This window comes from Symphalangus syndactylus, chromosome 16 (genome assembly GCF_028878055.3).
Source record: "Symphalangus syndactylus isolate Jambi chromosome 16, NHGRI_mSymSyn1-v2.1_pri, whole genome shotgun sequence".
In the NCBI taxonomy this organism is placed as follows: domain Eukaryota; kingdom Metazoa; phylum Chordata; class Mammalia; order Primates; family Hylobatidae; genus Symphalangus; species Symphalangus syndactylus.
Window position 1 is genome coordinate 12,616,202 of NC_072438.2, and position 20,985 is coordinate 12,637,186.

The following is a 20,985-nucleotide window of genomic DNA, read 5'->3' on the forward strand; positions in this document are numbered from 1 at the left end:
CCCAGCCACCCCAGAACCCCTTGCTGTTGCTCCAGAACCTTCAGATTGCTTTCTCTAAAGGTGTGCCTGTGTGGATGTGCATGGGTGGGTGCATGTGTGTGTGGGGTGCCTGTGTGTGTATGCCTGTGTGTGTGGGGTGCCTGTGTGTGTGGGGTGCCTGTGTATGTGTGTGTGTGTGGGGGGGGTGCCTGTGTGTGTATGCCTGTGTGTGTGGGGTGCCTGTGTATGTGTGTGCCTGTGTGTGTGTGTGTGTGCGCGCGCCTGTGTGTGTGCGTGCCTGTGTGTGGGTGCCTGTGTGTGTGGGTGCCTGTGTGTGTGTGGGTGCCTGTGTGGGGGGGGGCTACGTGTGTGTGGGGTGCATGTGTGTGTGTGTGTGGGGGTACCTGTGTGTGTGTGTGGGTGCCTGTGTGTGTGTGGGTGCCTGTGTGTGGGGGGGCTACGTGTGTGTGGGGTGCATGTGTGTGTGTGGGGGGGTACCTGTGTGTGTGTGTGGGTGCCTGTGTGTGTGTGGGTGCCTGTGTGTGTGGGGGGTACGTGTGTGTGGGGGGTACGTGTGTGTGGGGTGCATGTGTGTGTGTGGGGGGGTACCTGTGTGTTGGGGGGAGATGCCTGTGTGTGTGTGGTGGGGTGGGTGCTGACGGGAGGGCAGGGGACGAGGATGCTGGTTTTGTCTGAGAGATGTGGCTTAGCCCAGGAATGGTGATGTGGTCTGGGGGCCTGGTCTATACATGCTCCGCCTTCTGTCACACTGCCTGCCATGCCTATTGTACCTAATGTAGACCCTCTGGCCCAGAGCCCAGGGGAAGTGGGTGGGGCCATGGTAGTTAGAGGTGAGGCCCTATGGAGGAACAGGGCTTCTGAGGCCACTCCAGACCTATGGGGCTGACCGGGGGTCCCAGTAGCTTGGGCGGGAGCCCCTTCCTGGGCTGGTGACAGAAGCGGAGGTGGTGCTCCTTTCAGCGAGGAGCAGCTGTGCAGAGGGAGGTGTGGCTGCCTTGGGGTGATTCCTCCGCTTGCTGGGGGTGTGGCTGGGTGCCTGCCTCCCTGCTCCTGCAGATTCCCCCACACTTTCGGTACGTGCACAGCTCCTGAGAAAAGCCTTCTAAGGAAGCGTGAGCTGCTGCGCATTCTGCAAGCAGCCATTGTGCGTTTCTGAAACGCAGCGTGTGTCCAGTGCTGTGGGTTCTGCTCACTGAGCACTCTCGTGTGGGGAATGCTCATGTCCCTCCACAGAAAGGCAGAGGCAGAGCTGGCACAGTGCCTTCCCAGCTGGCAGCCCGACCCCAGACCCCAGAGCTGTGGACCTAGCCTGGTGGCCCTGTGGACGTTGAGTTTGCAGTTCCTGGGCAAGAAGCTTCCCCAGGTCTAATGGCGAAGCTTCCCCCAACCTAACGTTTCAGGGTTAGGATTCCTAGAGCCCGTTAGGACGAGACCCTAGATGGCCCATGCTGCATGATTTTGACAGCAGGGAAACACTTTGGGATGAGCAGTTTACCCCTAAATCTCTAGAAAATTAACAGATGATTTTGCAGTGATCCCTAGGCTTTACAAATAGTTTTCTTTTTCTTTCCTCCTTCCTTTTTAGAGCCAGGATCCATCATGGTTCACTCGCTTTCTGATTGTTTCATATATTTGGAGGGTGGGTAGAGCAGATCACGGAATACAGATAGCACTGAGGGGGCTTTAGGCGTATGCCAGATCCCGCTGGCTGCCACCCAGTAAGCTGGTGCATGTGGAGGCTTAGAATAGAATCATTGGCAACTATAATTAAGGTTGTGAACTGCACCACGATGCTAAAAAAAACAAATTCTCTGCAGCTGTTTTACTGACTGAGAAATTACCCCTATCAGCCGAAGTTTTATTCTTCTGATTTGGTAGAGGAAATAGTTTAAAAATGATCTCACAGCGTGATTTATGTAAACGGCGTTTCTTTCTTTGGATGAGACAATTGAGATAGAGTCTGAAACCCTGGCAAGCCACAGCTTCCTGCAGTGTCCTGTTGCCATGGGTTACAAAGGGAGCGAGAGGGAACTTCATCGGAAATGCCTTTAAACTTTTCTAACACGCACAAGCTGCGGTGTTGAATGGTGTGTCTTAGACCCGGGTGCCTAGTGTGGCTCGGTGCCTTACAATGAATTTGGGGAAAGAGTTGTCAAACGAAACACACGTTTCTAATGACCAGCAGGTAAGTTGTTCCGGCTTTTTCTTTTCATTTAATCAGTGGTAAGAAAGCGTGGCACCCTGGTTATCCTGTTTTAGCGAGTGGCAGCTGTGGGACTTGCGAATGCTTGTAAGGATAAGCTTTGGAAATGTTTTTCGTGTGTCTGCACCACAGCTCAAAGCGAGTGCCACGGAGGCTCAGCCGAGGCTCTGGGACTGCAGCACGTCCCGGGCCGGACACACCCGGCCGCCGGCGTCAACCCCTCGGGAGCCCAAGCTGCCAGGTTTTAAGTCAGAACTTACAGAAAGCATCAGATGTTTTTCTTTCCTTTATCATGGTAATTCTCATAGATCTGAAAGATGTGAGTGAATTGATTTTGTTAAAATATTAATTTTAGGCTAGATAAATATATTAAAATCTTAGGCTCTTTAAATGATGGTAGCTTAACATTTCTAAATGTAATGAGTTGATTTGGCTAATGTGCATATAGGTAGCTACTGGAGATCATATTGGTGATTACTATATGAGCTTATGAAGTTGAAGTTACTCTAAAATGGCTTTTTAGAAGATTTGAGATGAAATAAAAATAATTTCTGTTTTCCTTTTATGGCTGTGTTGATGCAAAGATAAAAATAAATTTAAATTATGTACAGAAGTCTTAGTAATTACTGGGCACTGATTTTGAATTCATTCTTTTCTGGGAATTGTATAATCTTAATGTTTTTCTAATACCTAATTAAAGTCTTCTGTAGAGAACCGAAGGAGAAACTACTAGTTTAGAGATGAGGGGCATGGAGGGGTTGGGAACAGGAAAATGAGCTGCGTCTTTCCTTTTAAGTGGGAAATAGACATGGGTCCGCTGGGCAGGGCCAGCATGAGCCTGATGAAATCAACCGGCTTTCTGTGCGTTTGGAAAGCCGCTTGGAAGGTGAAGCTGCGCGAGGCTGGAGGAGCAGCTCTGGTCTTCTTTGGGGCATGCCTGCTGCGGGCCGCCTCTGGCTGTGTTGGTGCAGGAGGAATGTATTCCTGTAACCTCTGTTTCATATCCTGCATCGGAAAGTGAATTTTGGAGCTGTCATGGGTTTAATGGGCCACTTAATCAGCCGTTTGTACTTATGTGTAGGCAGCACTTTCATCTCAGTGTATATCCAGGCAAGTTGTAGAAAATTTTGTTTTTTATTCCGAGTAAAGTAATTAAAAACCTGCCTCTGTAAGTGTCTGTTGACATGATTTGGACTTCCTTTTGAAGCTCTTGCAAATGCTTACACTGGCAGATAAGTTGTTCACGCGAGTGTATTGGAATCTGGCTGATGTGGTTGTCAGGCATCAGAAGTGAGCAGCTCCCCCTCTCACAGTCAGAGGCACAGCGGGTGGGTGGGCGGCTCTGCTACAGCTCTGCCTGGCTGGGCTCTGGCCAGCAGACAAGGGTCTGGAAAGCCTCTGGGGTCGGCAGAATTGCTTCTCCTTCTGAGCCTCAGGTAGTTGTTCTAAAAGATGGGAGGGTCAGGGAATGCTGGGGTTCCGCCTTCCGTGTCTGCAGCAGCACTCTTTTGGAGTTCCGTGCATCTCCAGCTCCCCTCATCTTGAGGGGGAGGACGCCCCCGCCTTTCTAGGAGCTGTTGCCCGACTCCAATCAAAGAGCAGGCGGGGATGCTGCTGGGATTTCCACTTGGAGAGAATGGAGGCTCTGGCTGGCCAGATCAGTCGATCCCTGGTTCCCTGGCTTTGGCAGGCCAGGAAGATGCCCGTGCCCGTCACCTAATCGGGGCACCTCATCCTGTTTCATAAACCATGTGGCGTCAGGTGTTGCAGGCTCTGACGCTAGTTAGATGCTGAGAGATGGCACCGAGATCCCAGCCTCAAAGAAACAGGAGTTGCCTGGAGGAAGAGAGCCCTTGCCGTCTGTCTGCGCACCCCTCCCAGGGTGCCCTGCTGTGGGGTGGCCGCTCTGGGCTGGGGGGCTGCTGCAGCCCTGGGCAGCCCAGCTTGAGCCTCCCTGGCAGGCAGCAGCCATTCAGTCAGCCTGTGGCTGTCACAGGGTCCTGGGTGGGACTTTCTGGGGCAGTTCCACCTCTCCTGTGAGTCGTGGGAACAAGTCCCCACTGCAAGTGAGTGCCCAGGTGAAGGCCCTGCTGGCGCATGGCTGGACGAGCATGACAGTTGTCGCGGAGCCGCCCGAGCTGTTGGCTTCCCCGATGTTCCTCCTGTACTCGAGCTGGGGGTTTGACTTTAGTCCTCAGCTGTCAGAGGCCTCCTCGGGCGCATCCACGCTGGCCCCCCCAGGTGTGCCCTGTGGGGCCGGCATGGAGGTGGCAGCGGCCATCAGGGTGTGGTTTTGTGACGTCTCAGGGTGTCCTTTCCTTCCTTCATGAAAAGCAGTTCTGCAGTGTCAGACACTCGGCAGAAACTTTGTTTCTCAAGGCAAAGCCCTTTAGAGACTTGGGAGCACATGAGGTGTGGTGTAGATTTGTCTTCATTTCTCTCAGCACGGGGTTGTCTTCAGGCTGCCAGAGTGTGACAGAAAGAACTTCCTAGAGACCACAGGGCTTCTCTCCCCTTCAGGCATTGATGTTCTGTTTAATATTTTAAAAATCTTTAAAAAGGGTTGCACTGTTTAAAAACGTGGAATATTCTCTTGTAGGCAGTGTGGAGGCCATGGTCGCTGAGGAAGGGCAGGAGGGAGGAGGTGTGGGAGCTGGTGCAGTCTGTGGCCTGGTGTGGCTGTGGTCACGCAGAGGATGCGATGAGACCTGGCAGTGAGGCTCGAGGCAGACAGACACTCATGCAGGGAAGAGGGCAGGACCCTTGTCGGAGCCTGGGGAAGTGAAAGGATAATGAGGAAGACGGAGTGTGGTCAAGAGGAGGTGGTGGCCACTGGCGACACGCAGCAGTGACTGGCTGCAGCCTTTGGGCCCCCATGCCATTTGACCAGAACCTTCGCTCTCCCCTCGTGAGTCTGCCACGGGCGGGCAGGGTGGGCCAGGCTCCAGGGTCCTCCGACAGAGAGTCCCAGCCCCTGCAGGACCAGGTGGCGTTAGGGGCTGAGGCTGGTGGCAGTGGGGCATGGCTGATGGCCACTGCAGGACACAAGAGGGTTTCGGGGGCATACCTGGGGCTGATGTGTCTGTGGACACCTCTGCTGGGTCATTTCTGAGTCTCTGTAGCATGAGCTTCGTGGGCCATCAGGGAAGGTTTTTGCATTTTACCATGTCTCTTTTCCAGCCTGGATTAACCCAGTCTCTCTCATCAGTGTCACTGACCGCGTCTCCCAAATGGCCCTTGTGTGCCCACGCTCCTTCGGGACCCTGAAGTGCAGTGCTGACTGGTGCTGGGATTGCAGGGCATGCACACCCTGTGTGCTGTGGCCGTGTGCCTGGCCTCTGCCTGCCTGTGTCCTGCTGTGTCCGTCAGCTTACCTTTCGCCCCAGACCTCTGTTGCCCTGAGCCTGGTGCAGGAGGGCCTGGAGTCTGTGCTGGCGAGCATCAGCGCGTCCCACTTCACGTGCTGGTTGCAGATTCTTCTCTCGTTTTCTGACGCTCTGGGTCTTGTCATCTATATAAGGAAAGATCCAAGTATATTTGAGAAAAACTATTTTAATAAATTTCTATTTTCACCTCTTCCCCCTTCTTTTCATTAAGAAATTGGACACCTTATGCTGTAAGCTGTCCGTCCATGTTACGTAGTCAGAGGTGTATCCTTCTCAGGCCAAAAACCCCCAGCCCTTTCCCCTGGGTCCTGAGGAGGAAGGCGGCGAGCCCGCGTGGTGAGGCCCTTGAGCACTCAGCACCTTCTCCTACCACGTCCCACGCAGCTCTGTGAACGCAGGCGTCCCTGTCTCCGTTGGGCGGATGTGGAGGCTGGTTGAGGTTCCTTGCAACGCTTGCCATCGTACGCATGATGCAGGGACCCTGGCCCTCCGCAGGCAGCAGGAGCTGCTGCGCTGAGTGCTGGGCCACCTTGCCTTGGGCTTCTGCAGCAGCGCCCTCTGGATTCCCCTCCTCCCCTCCGACTCCACTGGCTTTTCACCTCTGTCAGTGGTGGGGGAGGCCTGGGCTGGGCGGGGACCGGTCTCCTTCCCCCACCACCTTCCACGACAGGCTCGATTTGTCCCTCGCATGCTGCCCTCCCAGCCTGCCCCCGCAGCAAACACTTCTGCCCTGGGCCCCAGCCTCAGTGACAGGTCCACATCTTCTCACCGTCTCTCCTCGGACATCCAGGAGGCCCCTCAGACTTAAGTTCCAAACAATTCCATTCTCCCTTCACCTCCCGTGTACCCCTCCCTCAGTCTGCCACATCTCAGGAAGGGATGGCCCTGTCCCTTCTGCTTGAGCCCACACTCTCTAATACTCCACGTCAGCAAGCTCCTGGGCTCGGCCTTCAAAATCCCTGAGTTTACACTTTGTCACCCCCATTGCTGCAGCCTGCCCTCGTCCCCATCTCTTGCCTGGAGCACCGCGGAGCCTCCAGCTGCCCCTGCCCTGCCCCGTCCGTGCACCTGCCAGAGTGAGCAGCGTCATCCTAGCCGCCCCTGCTCTGTGCCCCATGCTTTCTGCCTTGGCCTGGGCTCTGCAGAGCGGGGCTGCCAGTTTGGGGTTTGCATGTTTGTTTTGTACATCCAGTATCTCAGGATGGCTTGCCACGTCATGGCGGCTCAGCAGATGCTTTGCCAAGTGGGTGGGAGCGTTCTCAGCTTGCGTTTGCCATGCGCCGCCTGTCCCTGTGGGCAGAGCAGTTCATAACCCCGTAACCAACCCATGGGTATGCCAGAGACCGCCAAGGGGGCTGCCAGGAAGAGTCAGAGCTCAGGGGCCAGACTGAGGGAGACAGGAGGCTCAGAGACCAGGGCTTAGCTGCACGGGAGGTCATTTTGAGACAGTCGCTGAGTCTTAGTTCATATGAGGAAACGTTTCCCTGGGCGTGAACTCCAGTCCCATCTCCAGCCTCATCTCCAGCCCCATGTCTAATCCGGGATGGGCTCCTGGTGACCAGCTGTGTTAGCGCCAGTCCCTGTCCAGAACCTCTCAGCACAGCCGACTTTTACACTCATCTTTCCTTGCGGGGGGTTGGCACTGACACATTGGAAACCCGAGTCACGAATGTCGGCCTGGATGCCTGGCAGCCTGCCACCTGTCTGCGTGCTATCAGGACCTTTGGCTTCTGAGACTGGGCGAGCTGAGGAGGGCAAAGGCCTGTGTGGTGTTTGTCCCAACAGAGGGTTATGGTGTGACAAGGAGGAGCATCCCAAAGTCAGATGGCCCCTACTGCTGCCCCAGGAGGGCACTACTTTGGGCTCAAAAGTTGTCAGAACATATTATCTTAGGCTTCGCCAAGGATATGAAATGAATATTAGCTGCTGCTGCTTTGAAAGATGCTGTCATTTTGGTTTTTGCCCTGGTTCAGTTCCTTCTGATTTTATTCAAGGTTGAAAAGCTCCTTGGAACACACACACACACACACACACACACACACACACACTTCAAAGGGAGAAGCACAGGTCTGTGCCTCAGCCCCAGGTGTGCTGCCCTCCCCGCAGGCTATGGTGACTGCGCTGCCAGGCGAGGTTGCACGTAGGGGCTGGGCTGCAGTGAGGAGGGCACCATGCTGAGGAGTGGAGAGGGAGATGGAGCAGGAGGGGACTCGGTCCCTCTGTGCAGGGGCCATCGAAGTCCTTGTGCTGCCACCCTCGGGGGAGACACGTGCCCTTCAAGACCCTGCTCACAGGCATGCACGTGCACTGTGTCCACACACGGACTTGCAGCTCAGAAGTGGGGTTCACGGACAGCACGGGCCTGGAGACATGCCGCATGCTTCCCTTCCGTGTTGTTCTGTTTCATCCCATTTCATTTTTAAAAAATGCTGCTCACAGACTCTGAATTGATTTGCCGGTCCCTTGGAGGGTCATGGCTGGGTCTGAAGACCTCTGTGCCAGTGGAGCAGAGAGCAGCCCAGCATGTGGGAGTACAGTGAGCCACTAAGCCAGGGCATCCTCTCCTGAACACTCGCTCTGTGCTGCACTCAGCCCTGCCTGCCTCAGAGACCCTCCCAGATGCACCTTTGCGAGGCCTCAGCCTCTGGCTTGGAGGCTGTGCTCTTCTGCATTTAGTCCAGCAAGAGATTGCCTTGAAATGTAAAGGATGAAGTTTTAAAAGATAAAGCATATATTAGGTGCAAATTGGATTGTTAAATTCTTTTTTTTTTTTTGAGACAGGGTCTCACTCTGCCACCCAGGCTGGAGTGCAGTGGTGTGATCACAGCTCACTGCAGCCTTGACTTTCTTCCAGCAGGAAGAGACTGGGTCCCTCTGTGCAGGAGCCATCAGAGTCCCAGCTACTTAGGGGGCTCAAGCGATCCTCCTGCCTCAGCCCCCCAAGTAGCTGGGGCTATAGGCACACACCACCACACCCAGCTAATTTTTGTATTTTTTGTGGAGGCAGTGTCTCGCCATGTTGCCCAGGCTGGTCTCGAACTCCTGAGCTCAAGTGATCCTCCTTTCTAGGCCTCCTAAATTCTGGGATTACAGGCATGAGTCACCATGCCCAGCTGATTATTAAATTCTTAATTCATTTATTTATATTTCTTCTCTTTGTATTGAAAACATTTAGTGCATTTGAGCAACTTGCAGGCCTTTGGTCCCTTTGTTTAGGAACATCATGTGGTGATTGAATAGTTTTTATGTTCAAGGTAGAAAACTTTTGTCTGTGGCTGAAAATGAAAAATTTATATTACAGTATATTACTGTAAACCAATAGAATTTGGAAATTATATGTTCTAATAATTCCTTTTGTCTAGTGTTACTAACAGAATAAACCTTAATAAAGGTTAGATTCCTCATGTGACACTATTCATATAAATAATTTAAAACTTTCAAAACATTAATTTCAAAATAAAATACCCATGGATGTGTGTGGCCCAAACAGACTTCCTGCAGAGGAGCAATTGAGTCCTTGTCAGCTGAGCTGTCATGTTCAAGAGACCCGCCGAGGAGCAGAGATTGTGCAGACTTAAGTTACATTTTAAAATACTTTGTCAGTTCCTTTAAAACAGAAATGTATTTACTTTAGTGTAAATTCCAATTCTGGAGGCGTGTTATAGAAATTTTTAGAGCTGTTTAATTATGGTATATGTTTAAATTATAAGCACCGAAAAATGCCGACTTACTGGGATCTTTTTCCACGGGTGGCTTTGTTTTTGTGGCTGTACTTTTTTTGTAAGTATAATGTGTGTATGTGGAAATTTGGGAAGCATCCAAGAAGTATAGGCCAATGAAAACAAGTTATTAATACAAATAGTACCGTATATGAGAGTACACATTAGGAATGCTGTGCTTTAATTCATAAACATGTTTACAGTGGTCCACACGTGCCAGGAGATGTGGGAATGGCTACCCCTGAAGTCATGTGGAGAAATGGGGTCCTCATCACACACCATACAAAAACATCAGCTCACAAATGGATTAAAGACACTTAAGACCTGAAACCAAAAAAACTCCTAGGAGAAAACACGGGGGAAAGCTCCATGACATCAGTTTCGGCAATGATTTTTTTTTGGACATGACGCTGAAAGAACAAGCAGCAAAACTAAAAGTAAACAAGTGGAATTACATTGAAGTAAAAAGTTTCTGCACAACCAAGGAAACAACCAACAAAATGAAAAACAAACCTGTGAATGGGAGAAAATATTTGCAAACTGTATAGCCAGTAAGGGGTTAATATCCAAATACATAAGGAACTCATACAACTCAGTGGCAAAAACCAAATAACTCAATTGAAAAATGGCAAAGAGCCATAGTAGACATTTTTCCAAAGAAGCTCTACAGTTGGCCAACAGGTATATGTAGAGGTCTCAGCATCACCCATCACCAGAGAAATGCAGTCACAACAGTGACCTGTCACTGCATGCCTGTAGAATGGCTGTTATCAGAAAGGCAAAAGATAACAAGTGTGGGTGAGGATAGGAGAAGAGGGAACCCTTGCACTGTTGGTGGGAATGTAAATTGTACAGCCGTTGTGGAAAACAGCATGGAGGGTCCTTGACAAATTAAATATGGAACTACCATATGATCCACTCCTGGGTATATCTCCAGAGGAAGTAAAATCAGTCTCTCATAGTTGTGCTCCCATGTTCATGGAAGTGTTAATCACAATAGCTAAGATATGAAAACCTAAGGGATAAAGGAAATGTGCGATGTGTGTGTGTGTGTGTGTGTGTTTAGAGAGAGAATGAGAATAGCATATTCTGCCTTAAAGGAACTCCTGCCATTTGCAACAGCATGCATGAAGCCAAACATGTGTGGCTTCACTTATATGTGGACTCTAAAAACATTGAATTCATGGACGCAGAGAGTAGATTGATGCTTACCAGTGCCTGGGGTAGTGGTGGAGAGATGTTGGACACAGGATACAAACTTCCATTTATAAGATGAATAAGTTCTAGAGACCTGATGTACAGCTTGGTGGTTGTAGTTAATAATGCTGCATTTATTGTATGCTTGAAATTTGCTAAGAGAGTAAATCTTAATTTGCTTAGAGAATAGATTCCCACCACACACAAAAAAGGCAACTAAGTGAGGTGGTGGAGGTACGTGTTAATTCGCTTGATTGTGATAATCATATTACAGTGTATACATATGTTAAAATATCATATTGCATACATTAAATAAAAATTTAATATTACCTGTTGTATCAGTCTGTTCTCATGCTGCTATGAAGAAATACTTGAGACTGGGTAATTTTTAAAGGAAAGGGGTTTAATTGACTCACAGTTTCACATGGCTGGGGAGGCCTCAGGGAACTTACAATCATGATGGAAGGGGAAGCAAACGTGTTCTTCTTCATATGGCAGTAGGAGAGAGAAGTGCCAAGCAAAAGGGGGAAAGCCCCTTATAAAAGCATCAGCTGTCATGAGAACTCACTCACTATCACCAGGGGGTAACTGCCCCCATGATTCAATTACCTCCCACTGAGTCCCTCCCATGACACATGGGGATTATGGGAACTACAATTCAAGATTAGGTTTGGGTAGTGACATTGCCAAACTGCATCGTTCCACCCCGACCCCTCCAAAATCTCATATCCTCACATTTTGAAACACAATCATGCCCTTCCAACAGTCCCCCAAAGTCTTAACTCATTCTAGCATTAACTCAAAAGTCCAAGTCCAAAGTCTCATCTGAGACAAGGCAAGTCCCTTCTGTCTATGAGCCTGTAAAATCAAAAGCAAGTTAGTTACTTCCAAGATACAATGGGAGTACAGGCATTGGGTATATACCCCCATTCCAAATGGGAGAAATTGGCCATAACAAAGGGGCTACAGGCCCCATGCAAGTCCAAAATGCAATAGGGTAGTCATTAAACCAAAATGATCGCCCTTGACTCCCATGTCCCACATTCAGGGCATGCTGATGCAGGAGGTGGGCTCCCACGGCCTTGGGCATCTCTGCCTCTTTGGCTTTGCAGGATACACCTCCCCTCCCAGCTGCTTTCACAGGCTGGCATTGAGTGTCTGCAGCTTTTCCAGGTGCATGGTGCAAGCTGTTGGTGGATCTACCATTTTGAGGTGTGGAGGAGGGTGGCCCTCTTCTCACAGCTCCACTAGGCAGTGTCCCAGTGGGGACTCTGTGTGGGGACTCTGACCCCCCATTTCCCTTTCACACTGCCCTAGCAGAGGTTCTGCATGAGGGCCCCACCCCTGCAGCAAACTTCTACTTAGACATCCAGGCATTTCCATACATCCTCTGAAATCTAGGCAGAGGTTCCCAAACCTCAATTCTTGACTTCTTTGCCCAATACCACATGTAAGCTGCCAAGGCTTGAGGCTTTCACCCTCTGAAGCAATGGCCTGAGCTCTACTTTAGCCCCTTTTATCCATGGCTGGAGCTGAAGCAGCTGGGATTCAGGGCACCATGTCCTGAGGTTGCATAGAGCAGGGAGGCCTTGGTCCCAGCCCAGGAAACAATTTTTCCCTCCTAGGCCTCCAGGGCTGTGATGAGAGGGGCTGCCCCAAAGGTCTCTGATGTGCCCTGGAGACATTTTCATTATTTTCTTAGTGATTAACATTTGTCTCCTTATTACTTATGCAAATTTATGCAGCAGGCTTGAATTTCTCCCCAGAAAATTTTTTCTTTTCTGTCACATCATCAGCCTGCAAATTTTTCAAACTTCCATGTTCTGCTTCCTCTTGAACGCTTTGCTGCTTAGAAATTTCTTCTGCATGATACCCTAAATCATCTCTCTCAAGTTCAAAGTTCCACAGATATATCAGGCAGGGACAAAGTGCCATCAGTCTCTTTGCTAAAGCATAGCAGGAGTGACCATTACTCCACTTCCCAACAAGTTCCTCTTCTCTGTCTGAGACCACCTCAGCCTGGACTTCGTTGTCTATATCACTGTCAGCATTTTGGTCAAAGCCATTCAACAGATCTCTAGGAAGTTCAAACTTTCACACATATTTCTGTCTTCTTCTGAGCCCTCCAAACAGTTCCAATCTCTGCCTGTTACCCAGTTCCAAAGTCACTTGTACATTTTCAGGTTATCTTTATGGCAGCACCCTACTTCTGGTACCAATTTACTGTATTAGTCTGTTATCATGCTGCTATGAAGAAATACCTGAGACTGGGTAATTTATAAATGAAATGGGTTTAATTGACTCACAGTTCCACATGGCTAGGGAGGCCTCAGGGAACTTACAATCATGGCGGAAGGGAAAGGAAACACGTCCTTCTTCACATGGTGGCAGTAGAGAGAAGTGCTCAGCAAAAGAGGAACTAACCCCTTATAAAACCATCAGATCTTGTGAGAGCTCACTGTCACAAGAACAGCATGAGGGTAACCATTCCCATGATTCAGTTACCTCCCACTGGGTCCCTCCCACAACACGGGATTATTGGAACTATAAGATGAGATTTCAGTGGGGACACAACCAAACCATATTACCTGGACATCAAACTGCGGTCTTCCTCCTCCAAGTATTCATGCTTTCAGAGAAATTGGTGATGACTTTTCCTGACAAGATTACTTCATTTGCAAAGAGATCATTTATAATTACCATGAATCTTACTGTTTTTGTTTAGTGAATATACCTGGGAGTGAGAGAGCTGTGCACTGTGTAAACTGAGGTCCAGCCACCTGTATGTGAAGGCCAGAGGCTTCCCTGCTAGCACCCAGCACCCCGTTGTACACCACAAAGTTTTATTTGTCAAAAAATAGTCGTAACCTCACCATTCAAGGGTTGACTGCTGTTAGCTTTGGATATTGTTCCTTTGTGGCTAGTTATATCTTTTCAGTATTTAAGAGTGTATTTTCGCAGATCTTACATTTTAAAGAAAATTTTACATATTTGTGATTATACCGTGAAATCATTTTGCATTATTTTTTCCACTTGCCTTGATGACATAACTTCTAAAAGTTCTTGTCAGAGATATAATGTCCCTCTTTGAAATGAAGAAAGGAACCGCAAGGTGCCCTCTCCTTCCCTGCCCTTCCTGATGCTGAGACAAGCCCTCAGTCACTCTGCCTCCTCCTCTGCTCCACTCCTGAGCACAGGCAAGCCCAGCCGTGGCCTGGAAGTGACACTGATGATTAGTAAATCTGTGCGGAGTGCCGACTGGATGCTGTGCTGAGCCACTGTGGTGGGTGTCTTGATTCCTGTGACCACCTTGGGAGATCAACATCATGGGATCCACTGAAAAGTCTTGCTGGCTTGCATTAGTCCTGCTCACAGCACCGTTTGTAGGTGATGGTCTTCAGGAGTTCTCCACAGTCGTTTCTGAATCTCAGATCCTGAGGAGACCACCTCAGTTCTCTGCTGCTCTCTCTCACTCCTCCTTATTTTCTCTGCCCATCCCTCTGTACTGTGGTCGGTGTGATTGTTTTCAGTTCCATCTTCCAGTTCCCAAATTCTCTCTTCAACTGCCTAATCTCTGTTTAGCCTTCCTATTGAATCTTTAACTTCACCTATTGTATTTTCACTGTCAGACATTCCATATGGTTCTTTTTCCAATCTGCACTGTGCTCTTGTTCTGCTGCAGCCTTTGTTTCTCTACAGCTTCACAGATAGTTATTCAACACTCTGCATTGATTGTTCCCGTGTCTGAGACTCTGCTCATTGTTGTCTCTGCTGATACCCACTCATGCTGGGCTTCTCCTTGGGTTTTTCATAGTGAACTCATATTCGAGTGGGCTCACTATCTGGAACTCCCGAGGGCCCCTGTTGGGCTGTTTTCTTTCTGGAAGGATTTGCATTAATATATGTGGCTTCCAGGAGTGTTGCACCTAGGACAACACTACTCCCCAAGGGCCATGGCCGAGCTGGATGGAGGATCTCAGGTTGTTGGGACAACCGTGCTGTGGCTGAGGCTCACCGCGGGCTACCCGGCCCTAGTGGCATTGGCATTTTCTAACTGCTTCCGCCTCTATTCCTTCCCCGTCTCTTTTCAGGGATTTCCCTTTACTCTTTTTGGAGTAGCGGTATATTAAAAAGCATGTTTGGGTGGGGCATGGGGCTCACACCTGTAATCCTAGCACTTTGGGAGGTCAAGGTGGGAGGATTGCTTGAGGCCGGGAATTCAAGACCAGCCTGGGCAACGTAGTGAGACCCCGTCTCTACAAAAAATACACAAATTAGCTGAGCATGTTGGTGAACTCCCGGAGCCCAGCTACTTAGGAGGCTGACATGGGAGGATTGCTCAAGCCCAGGAGGATTGAGGATGCAATGAGCCATGATTATGCCACTGTACTCTATCCTAGGTGACAGAGCGAGACTGTCAAAAAAAAAAAAAAAGTATGTGTATCTTTCTACTGTCTTTAAAATAAATTTTTCCATAAATTTAAAACTGTTTGAAAAGGTAAAGTTTACTTTTAAAACAGCTCTACACTTTACCTGCATCCATGCACTGTCTTGGAGCCTCCCAGAGGCTCTGGTCTAGCTCTGCGTGCCCCCAGCCTGTGCCCATCACAGGAGCAGCGATGGCCCATGCCCACCTTCTTTGGCCTCTCGGTGGGCATCACACGCTCCCTGGCCACCTTCTCCTTCAGTCTGTTTGGCCTCTGGGACACTCCTCTCTCCTGGTTCTGGAGTTTCAGCTAATTTGGGGGGTGTAAATGCTGCGTGTGTAGAGGTTTTCTAGAGCACTTTGTTCAGCCTGCCAGATTCTAGAATTGAATTTTACTCATGAGCGTGACATGAAGTGAAACACCTCCTTCATATTTATGAAGTTTACATTTTATGATTTATCTTTCAGATCTTATTGACAGCATTTCTGATTTTGTGTATGGCCTTGTGGATTTTCATCTCATAATCTCAAAGGTATAGTTTGCCTGTGATATTATTTATTTATTTTAAGACAGAGTCTCACTCTCTCATCCAGGCCGGAGTGCAGCGGCACGATCTCGGCTCATTGCAACCTCCACCTCCCGGGTTCAAGCGATTCTCCTGCCTTAGCCTCCCAAGTAGCTGGGATTATAGGCATCCGCCTCCATGCCGGGCTAATTTTTATATTTTAGTAGAGACGAGGTTTCATCATGTTGACCAGGTTGGTCTCGAACTCCTGACCTCAAGTGATCCACTCACCTCGGCCTCCCAAAGTGCTGGGATTACAGGCGTGAGCCACTGTGCCCAGCCTGCCTGTGATATTATTTAGATTGCAACATGATCGTGGATGATTTATTGTGGGCATGGAAGGAATGACAGCCTTCCAAAGTGTGTATGTCAGCACCTGTGACGTGGCTGCCCCACAGCCTCTGATAAAAACCAGTCCCTGCGGCTGAGGGCCAAGGGCCGCATGTTGGCTTGAGGGGTGTGTGCTCTTTCCCCTTCCTGGCCAATGAGAGGACAGTGAAGAGGTGGATGCAGACTGCTGTGTGTTTTCACTACTGGGAAGTGGGTCAGGGTGGCAGGACCCTCCAAAGCTTGCCCCAGGTGGTCTCACACAGTGCCTGTCAGGGGGCTTACTTTGGGTGCCAGAGGACAGACTCCGCGGGGGAGGAGGATGCGCGTAGCTGGTGTAGGTCGCTGGGCCAGGGCTGGCAGTGGGCCCCGGATGCCCAGGCTGCGTCGGGGCACGGTTGCTGTTGCTGGCAGGCCGGGAGGCAGGGCTGGGGCCCTGTGCCGAGCTTGGGGTGGTCAGACAGGATGTGCAGAATTCCAGTGGGTGCGCCGCTCATGTTAAAACTCATACAGCGCGTGTGGAGGGCCACAGTAGGGGCAGCAGCTGGAAGCCCTGGCTCCTTTTCCGTGGTCCCCTCCCCCTTGGGAGGGTCCTCTGGGTCTTCACTTGCTTGGATTTTGGCGTGGGGGGGTCTTAAAGCCCCAGTGACCTCCACTTCTCGGGAGTGGCCAGGAGGTAACCAGGTTGCCCATCACGGCAGCACCTTCTCATTCACTCCCCTGGCCCTGGCAGCCCTCGCCTTGGCAGAGAGGAGGACAGAAGAGGGTCCTTGCCAGGCCGTCTGGGAGGTCCCTGCAGGAAGGGGTTCCTGCCTAGAGAGCAGCAGAGTGCCCGCCCGGGGATCAGATCAAACACTGGTTTGTCCAGCCTCTGGAGCTCCATTCTGCTCGGCCCCTCTCACTTCCTGGCATCCGTGTCGCCTGGTGAGCCCACCCCTTCTGATTCCTCTCCCTCCTGGGCTGAGTCCTGGGCTTGTCCCGCACCTGCCTGATGGCTCTGCGCCCTGGGCCCTCCTGCCAGTGCAGCGCCAGGTTGCCCTGATCAGGGTCCCGTTGGGGCCACTGTGGCTTCCTGTTCTTTTCGGCTTCCTCCTGGCTCAGCCGACTGTCTCGAGCTCTCGGCCTCCTCCTGGTCACGCTGGCCTTCCGGTACCGCCTGCCACCCCTCCTGCATAACTTGACTTGTTTGTTCTTGTGCCTGGTGCCTTTAAGCCAGCCACCCTGCTCTCCTCCAGCCCCTTCCACTGTTCCAAGCCCCTTCCTCGGAGGCGTCTCCCCAACCCTCCTGCTGGTGGCCGCTCTTGCACTGCTTGATGGTGGGCGGGCACCAGATCCAGTGCTTGGCTCTGGGCTTGACTCCTCTGCTGCCACCCCCAGTGGTCACTGCACCTCTCTAGGCCCCGTTCCACCCCTGTGGGAGGGCAGTGATGCTGGAGAGCATGAGGGGCGGCGAGCGTGGCCCTGGGTGGCGTTGTGGCACGCGGGCACTGAGTGGACTGTTGGTGGCTGCCTCTGAGTGTGGCCCTGGGTGGCGTCACGGCACGCGGGCACTGAGCGGGCTGTTGGTGGCTGCCCCTGCGTGTGCGGCCCTGGGTAGCGTCACGGCACATGGGCACTGAGCGGGCTATTGGTGGCCACCCCCAGTGTGTGTGTCACTTACAGGGCATGACGCTACTGAAGTTTGTGAAGTTGGTTTCATTGATGCTGTTACTAAGACTGTAATGTCAGACATGTTGGGATCTGTTCCTTTCAAATGAAAAGGATGACTTCCCCTTGTTGGGTGTCACCTAGTCTGGGCGGAGTGGGAGCCGTGACTCCTGACTCATCGGGCCGTCTGGCTTTCCCGGGACACCTCCACCTGGAGAGTGCCTCTGAGAACCTCCCAGAGTCTGCCCCTTGTGTTCCTCAGATGGACTTTTCGTTTCCTGGAGTTTTGTCATGAGGCTTAATTAACTCATGTCTCTCTCTCTTTTCTTTCAGTCTGCAACTGTGTCTGATGGCGGTAAGTCACAATTTCTGATGTATATATTTTTTATTTTTCATAAAGTTTTCAAATTGTGAAAGTGTATTTGCCATTTGATGCCCTCAGGAAAGACGGGTTGTTTGCCTTTCCCTGTCTCCTTGTGGGAGGGTTCTAGGTGAGTTAATTTTGGGGGCGCTTTCTGTGACACCCAGGTGGCCTCGGCGTGTGTTTTGGAAGCTGTTTGTTAAGAGAACTGCCGTGGCCCCGAACACCAGTGTGATAGAGCGCTGTGTGTCTGAGGAGTGCACCCCCCCGCCTGCCTGTGTCTGACAAGTTAAAACGTGTTTTTGCTCTTCCCTTGTTGTATAACCAGCTTTTAAACCAGCAAGTTAAGATTTCAAAGTGCTTTCTGAATTTGAGCAATTCAGGAAATTTGGGTGAGACCCAGAATTTTCTCAGGAAAAGTATAATAGACGAATTGAGAGTGTGGGATGAAGAGGAATCAAAAACTTACTTTCTGTGTTTAAAGAATTTTGTGCACAGGGATTCTTTTCATGGACTGATTAAAAAGGAAGTAGGCAGGAATGTCTTATTTCACCGAAGAGTTCTCTGATGTCATCCTTATCATTTTGGTTCAATGATTTTAAAAAACCTCTCCAAAGTAAGGAGAGTTCCTCCGAAATATTCCTCTTTCCTTCTAACACTCATGACAGTCCGCAGGCTCTCGGGTTTCGTCGTCACCTCACGCTTTTGTCCCCACTTCTGTCCCTGAGAGCTGGAATAGGTGCTCCTGGCATCGCTGTGGGCCAGGGATGGGCTGAGGCACAGGCTGTGCTGCAGAAGCTGCCCAGGGGCCGGTGGGTTTGAGGTGCCACCGTATTTGTGCATTAAAGAGAAACCAAATGTCGTTCTCTCACTTTCTGTGGTCCTGCAGCTGCTGGCCTCAGTCCTCGGCCCCTGAAAGGGCTGGTGTCCCCAGGTAGGCAGACAGAGCTCAGAGCCGTCGCGGGCCAGCCGCTCTGTGGGAGGAGGATCATATCTTGGGTTACACACGCACTGGCACCTGAAGCCGAGACCAGAGGGATCCCGACACTCGTGTGGTTGAGATGTATTTTGTAGAATAAAAGGAACTCTATTTCCTATTTTATGTACAATGAAAATCATGTCATTTAATCAGTCTCAAGATGGAGGGAGGATAAACTTCCTTAATGAAAAGAAACAGGACCCGGAACCAAATCCAGGATAAAGTGACCGGTGTTTTGAATATTCTATTCACACTTTCTCTTTCTGCCGTGTTCTCACTTCTCCTTTTTGGCAGAAGACATTCATTTCTTGCAGGCAATTTATACATGAAAGATTTACCTAATATGTTTAGTTTCACCGTGTATAATAAGTTTTATTTGCCTCCAAAAGATTGCTTCTGTCAGCAATAGATGCAGGAACCTCAGAGTTGTATTATGTGTCCATTTTACAGTTGTTTAAAAACCTGCACCTCCCAAGGGTGGGAAGTCTCTAGCTCCTCGCCACGCTGGCTCTATGTGTCCCTCTGAGGAAGTGTGTCCTGGCTTCTCGCCGCACTAGCTATATGTGTCCCTCTGAGGAAGTGTGTCCTGGCCACGTGGAGATCCCCTGGCGCTAGGGCTTTCCACCCCCTGCTCCTCCTTCTCTTCCCAATGTCAGACCCTGGGGCCGGTGGGACAGGCCTGTCCCTCCTTGGAGAGCCCCAGTCACAGAGGAGGAGACAGGAGGGAGGAGGAGACGGGAGGGAGGAGACAGTCATCAGCACACCCCGAATTTCAGGAACCTCAGTGGGCAGGCTGGTTGTGTTTATTTAGTTCCTTTTTGTGTTTTTGTTATTTTTCCATCTTCAGTTTCTTTGCTTATAAGAGTAAAAAGAACCAGTTATCTTGTTTAATGTGCACATGAGCTCTAGATCGGTGTCACATTCTGCCGTTGTTACATGTAGGGCACTGAGGCAGAGTGAGGAGATCCATCAGCTCACAGTAGACTGCAAGTGAGGTGGCCAGACTCAGGCCTGCGGGGGAAAGCCCTGGCTGAGAGGCCCCCTCCACCCTGGCTCCCACCCACCCCCCAGCCCTGGGCCTCCACACGCCCAGCCCCATGGTCCTGGAGAGTCCCCGCTCCAGCCCTGGACCCTTCAGCGCCTGCAGTCCCTGCCGCCCGTTCTGGTGCCTCAGGCAGAAAGAGGCCCCCTCCCCCACCCCCTGCCCGCCACGGCAGTGACAGGAGCCTGGGGGTCCCAGGGAAACTCTGGCTGTGTTTCCACACAGAGATCTTTTTATAGGCCGTGGTCAGTGGGAGACTCAGTGCACTGAGGTGGGCCTGGGAACTCAGCACCCCAGTGTTTCTATGGGAAAAATGCTCCCTGAGTTCCGAGGAGGGACTGAGGAGTTGGCTTGGGGAGCAACCTGCTCAGCTGGGCTGTCTCTGCCTGGTCATCCTGTCTAGTTTTGGTGATTAATAAATCACTCACTTAGAAATATTTTGTGTTAAACGAGCCATGCCAGTGAGAGAGTTTGTGTTCATGCCACGGTTTCATTCTGTGGCACGTATCATGCTTTTATAGCTTAGGCTCTCGCTGGAGAGTTTTAGTTTTGTGGCTTGGTTTTAAGGAAGTTGGACTATGCTATTTTGGCAATCTTTGTCAAGTTGGTGTGTGTTTTTTCACTTTTTCAGAAGAAAGGGGCTGATAGTGGCCACCCGTTCATAGCCAAAGAGCGCCCTCGGGAAAAAGGGTTACAGCTGATCTCTGGGGGCACAGCAGGGCTGTGGGTGGGGGCAGAGAGCAGATTCCAGCTGGAGAGAAGGAAGCACATTCTAGCATTATAGAGAAGCTTAGCAGGGGAATGGTCTGCCTTGTGGGAAGTTATTCAGAAGAAGTGTGAGGTCGAGCTGGAGGGAGATGGGGTGTTGTGAAGAAATGAGAAAAGGAAGACGCTTGGTTGCTCCTGGAAAAAGGAACCTCTCACCTCTCCTGGTCTGGCTCTGCACGAACCCGGAGCCACGGCCTCACAGAAGCCCGTTCTTGTGCCTTCCTCCGTTGGACAGGCTCTGTGCCAAGAGGCCTGCCAGGGTCCCCCACCCACTGCAGCCTCCAGAGGTGGATGTTCCTGCTGTGATCACCTCACCTTCTGAAGTCGGGGCGTGGAGACTATCGGGGAGCTCCCAGAGCGCCCA

At 50.8% G+C, this 20,985-nt stretch overlaps 1 protein-coding gene across 6 annotated transcripts in view; it reads left to right on the forward strand.

The window, feature by feature from the left end:
- The window catches only part of RGS12 (regulator of G protein signaling 12), a 149,290-nt gene that overhangs the window by 75,043 nt on the left and 53,262 nt on the right, over window positions 1-20,985 (forward strand). For 4 of the 6 annotated variants that reach the window (XM_055245792.2, XM_063619365.1, XM_055245793.2 and 1 more), the window contains one exon: window positions 17,805-17,826. In XM_055245792.2, the coding sequence (XP_055101767.1) occupies window positions 17,805-17,826 (22 nt within the window). Of the gene's footprint in view, window positions 1-1,724; window positions 2,186-15,440; window positions 15,465-17,804; window positions 17,827-20,985 lie in introns of those variants that run through there. The other 2 variants (XM_055245795.2, XM_055245797.2) reach the window with 2 other exon arrangements.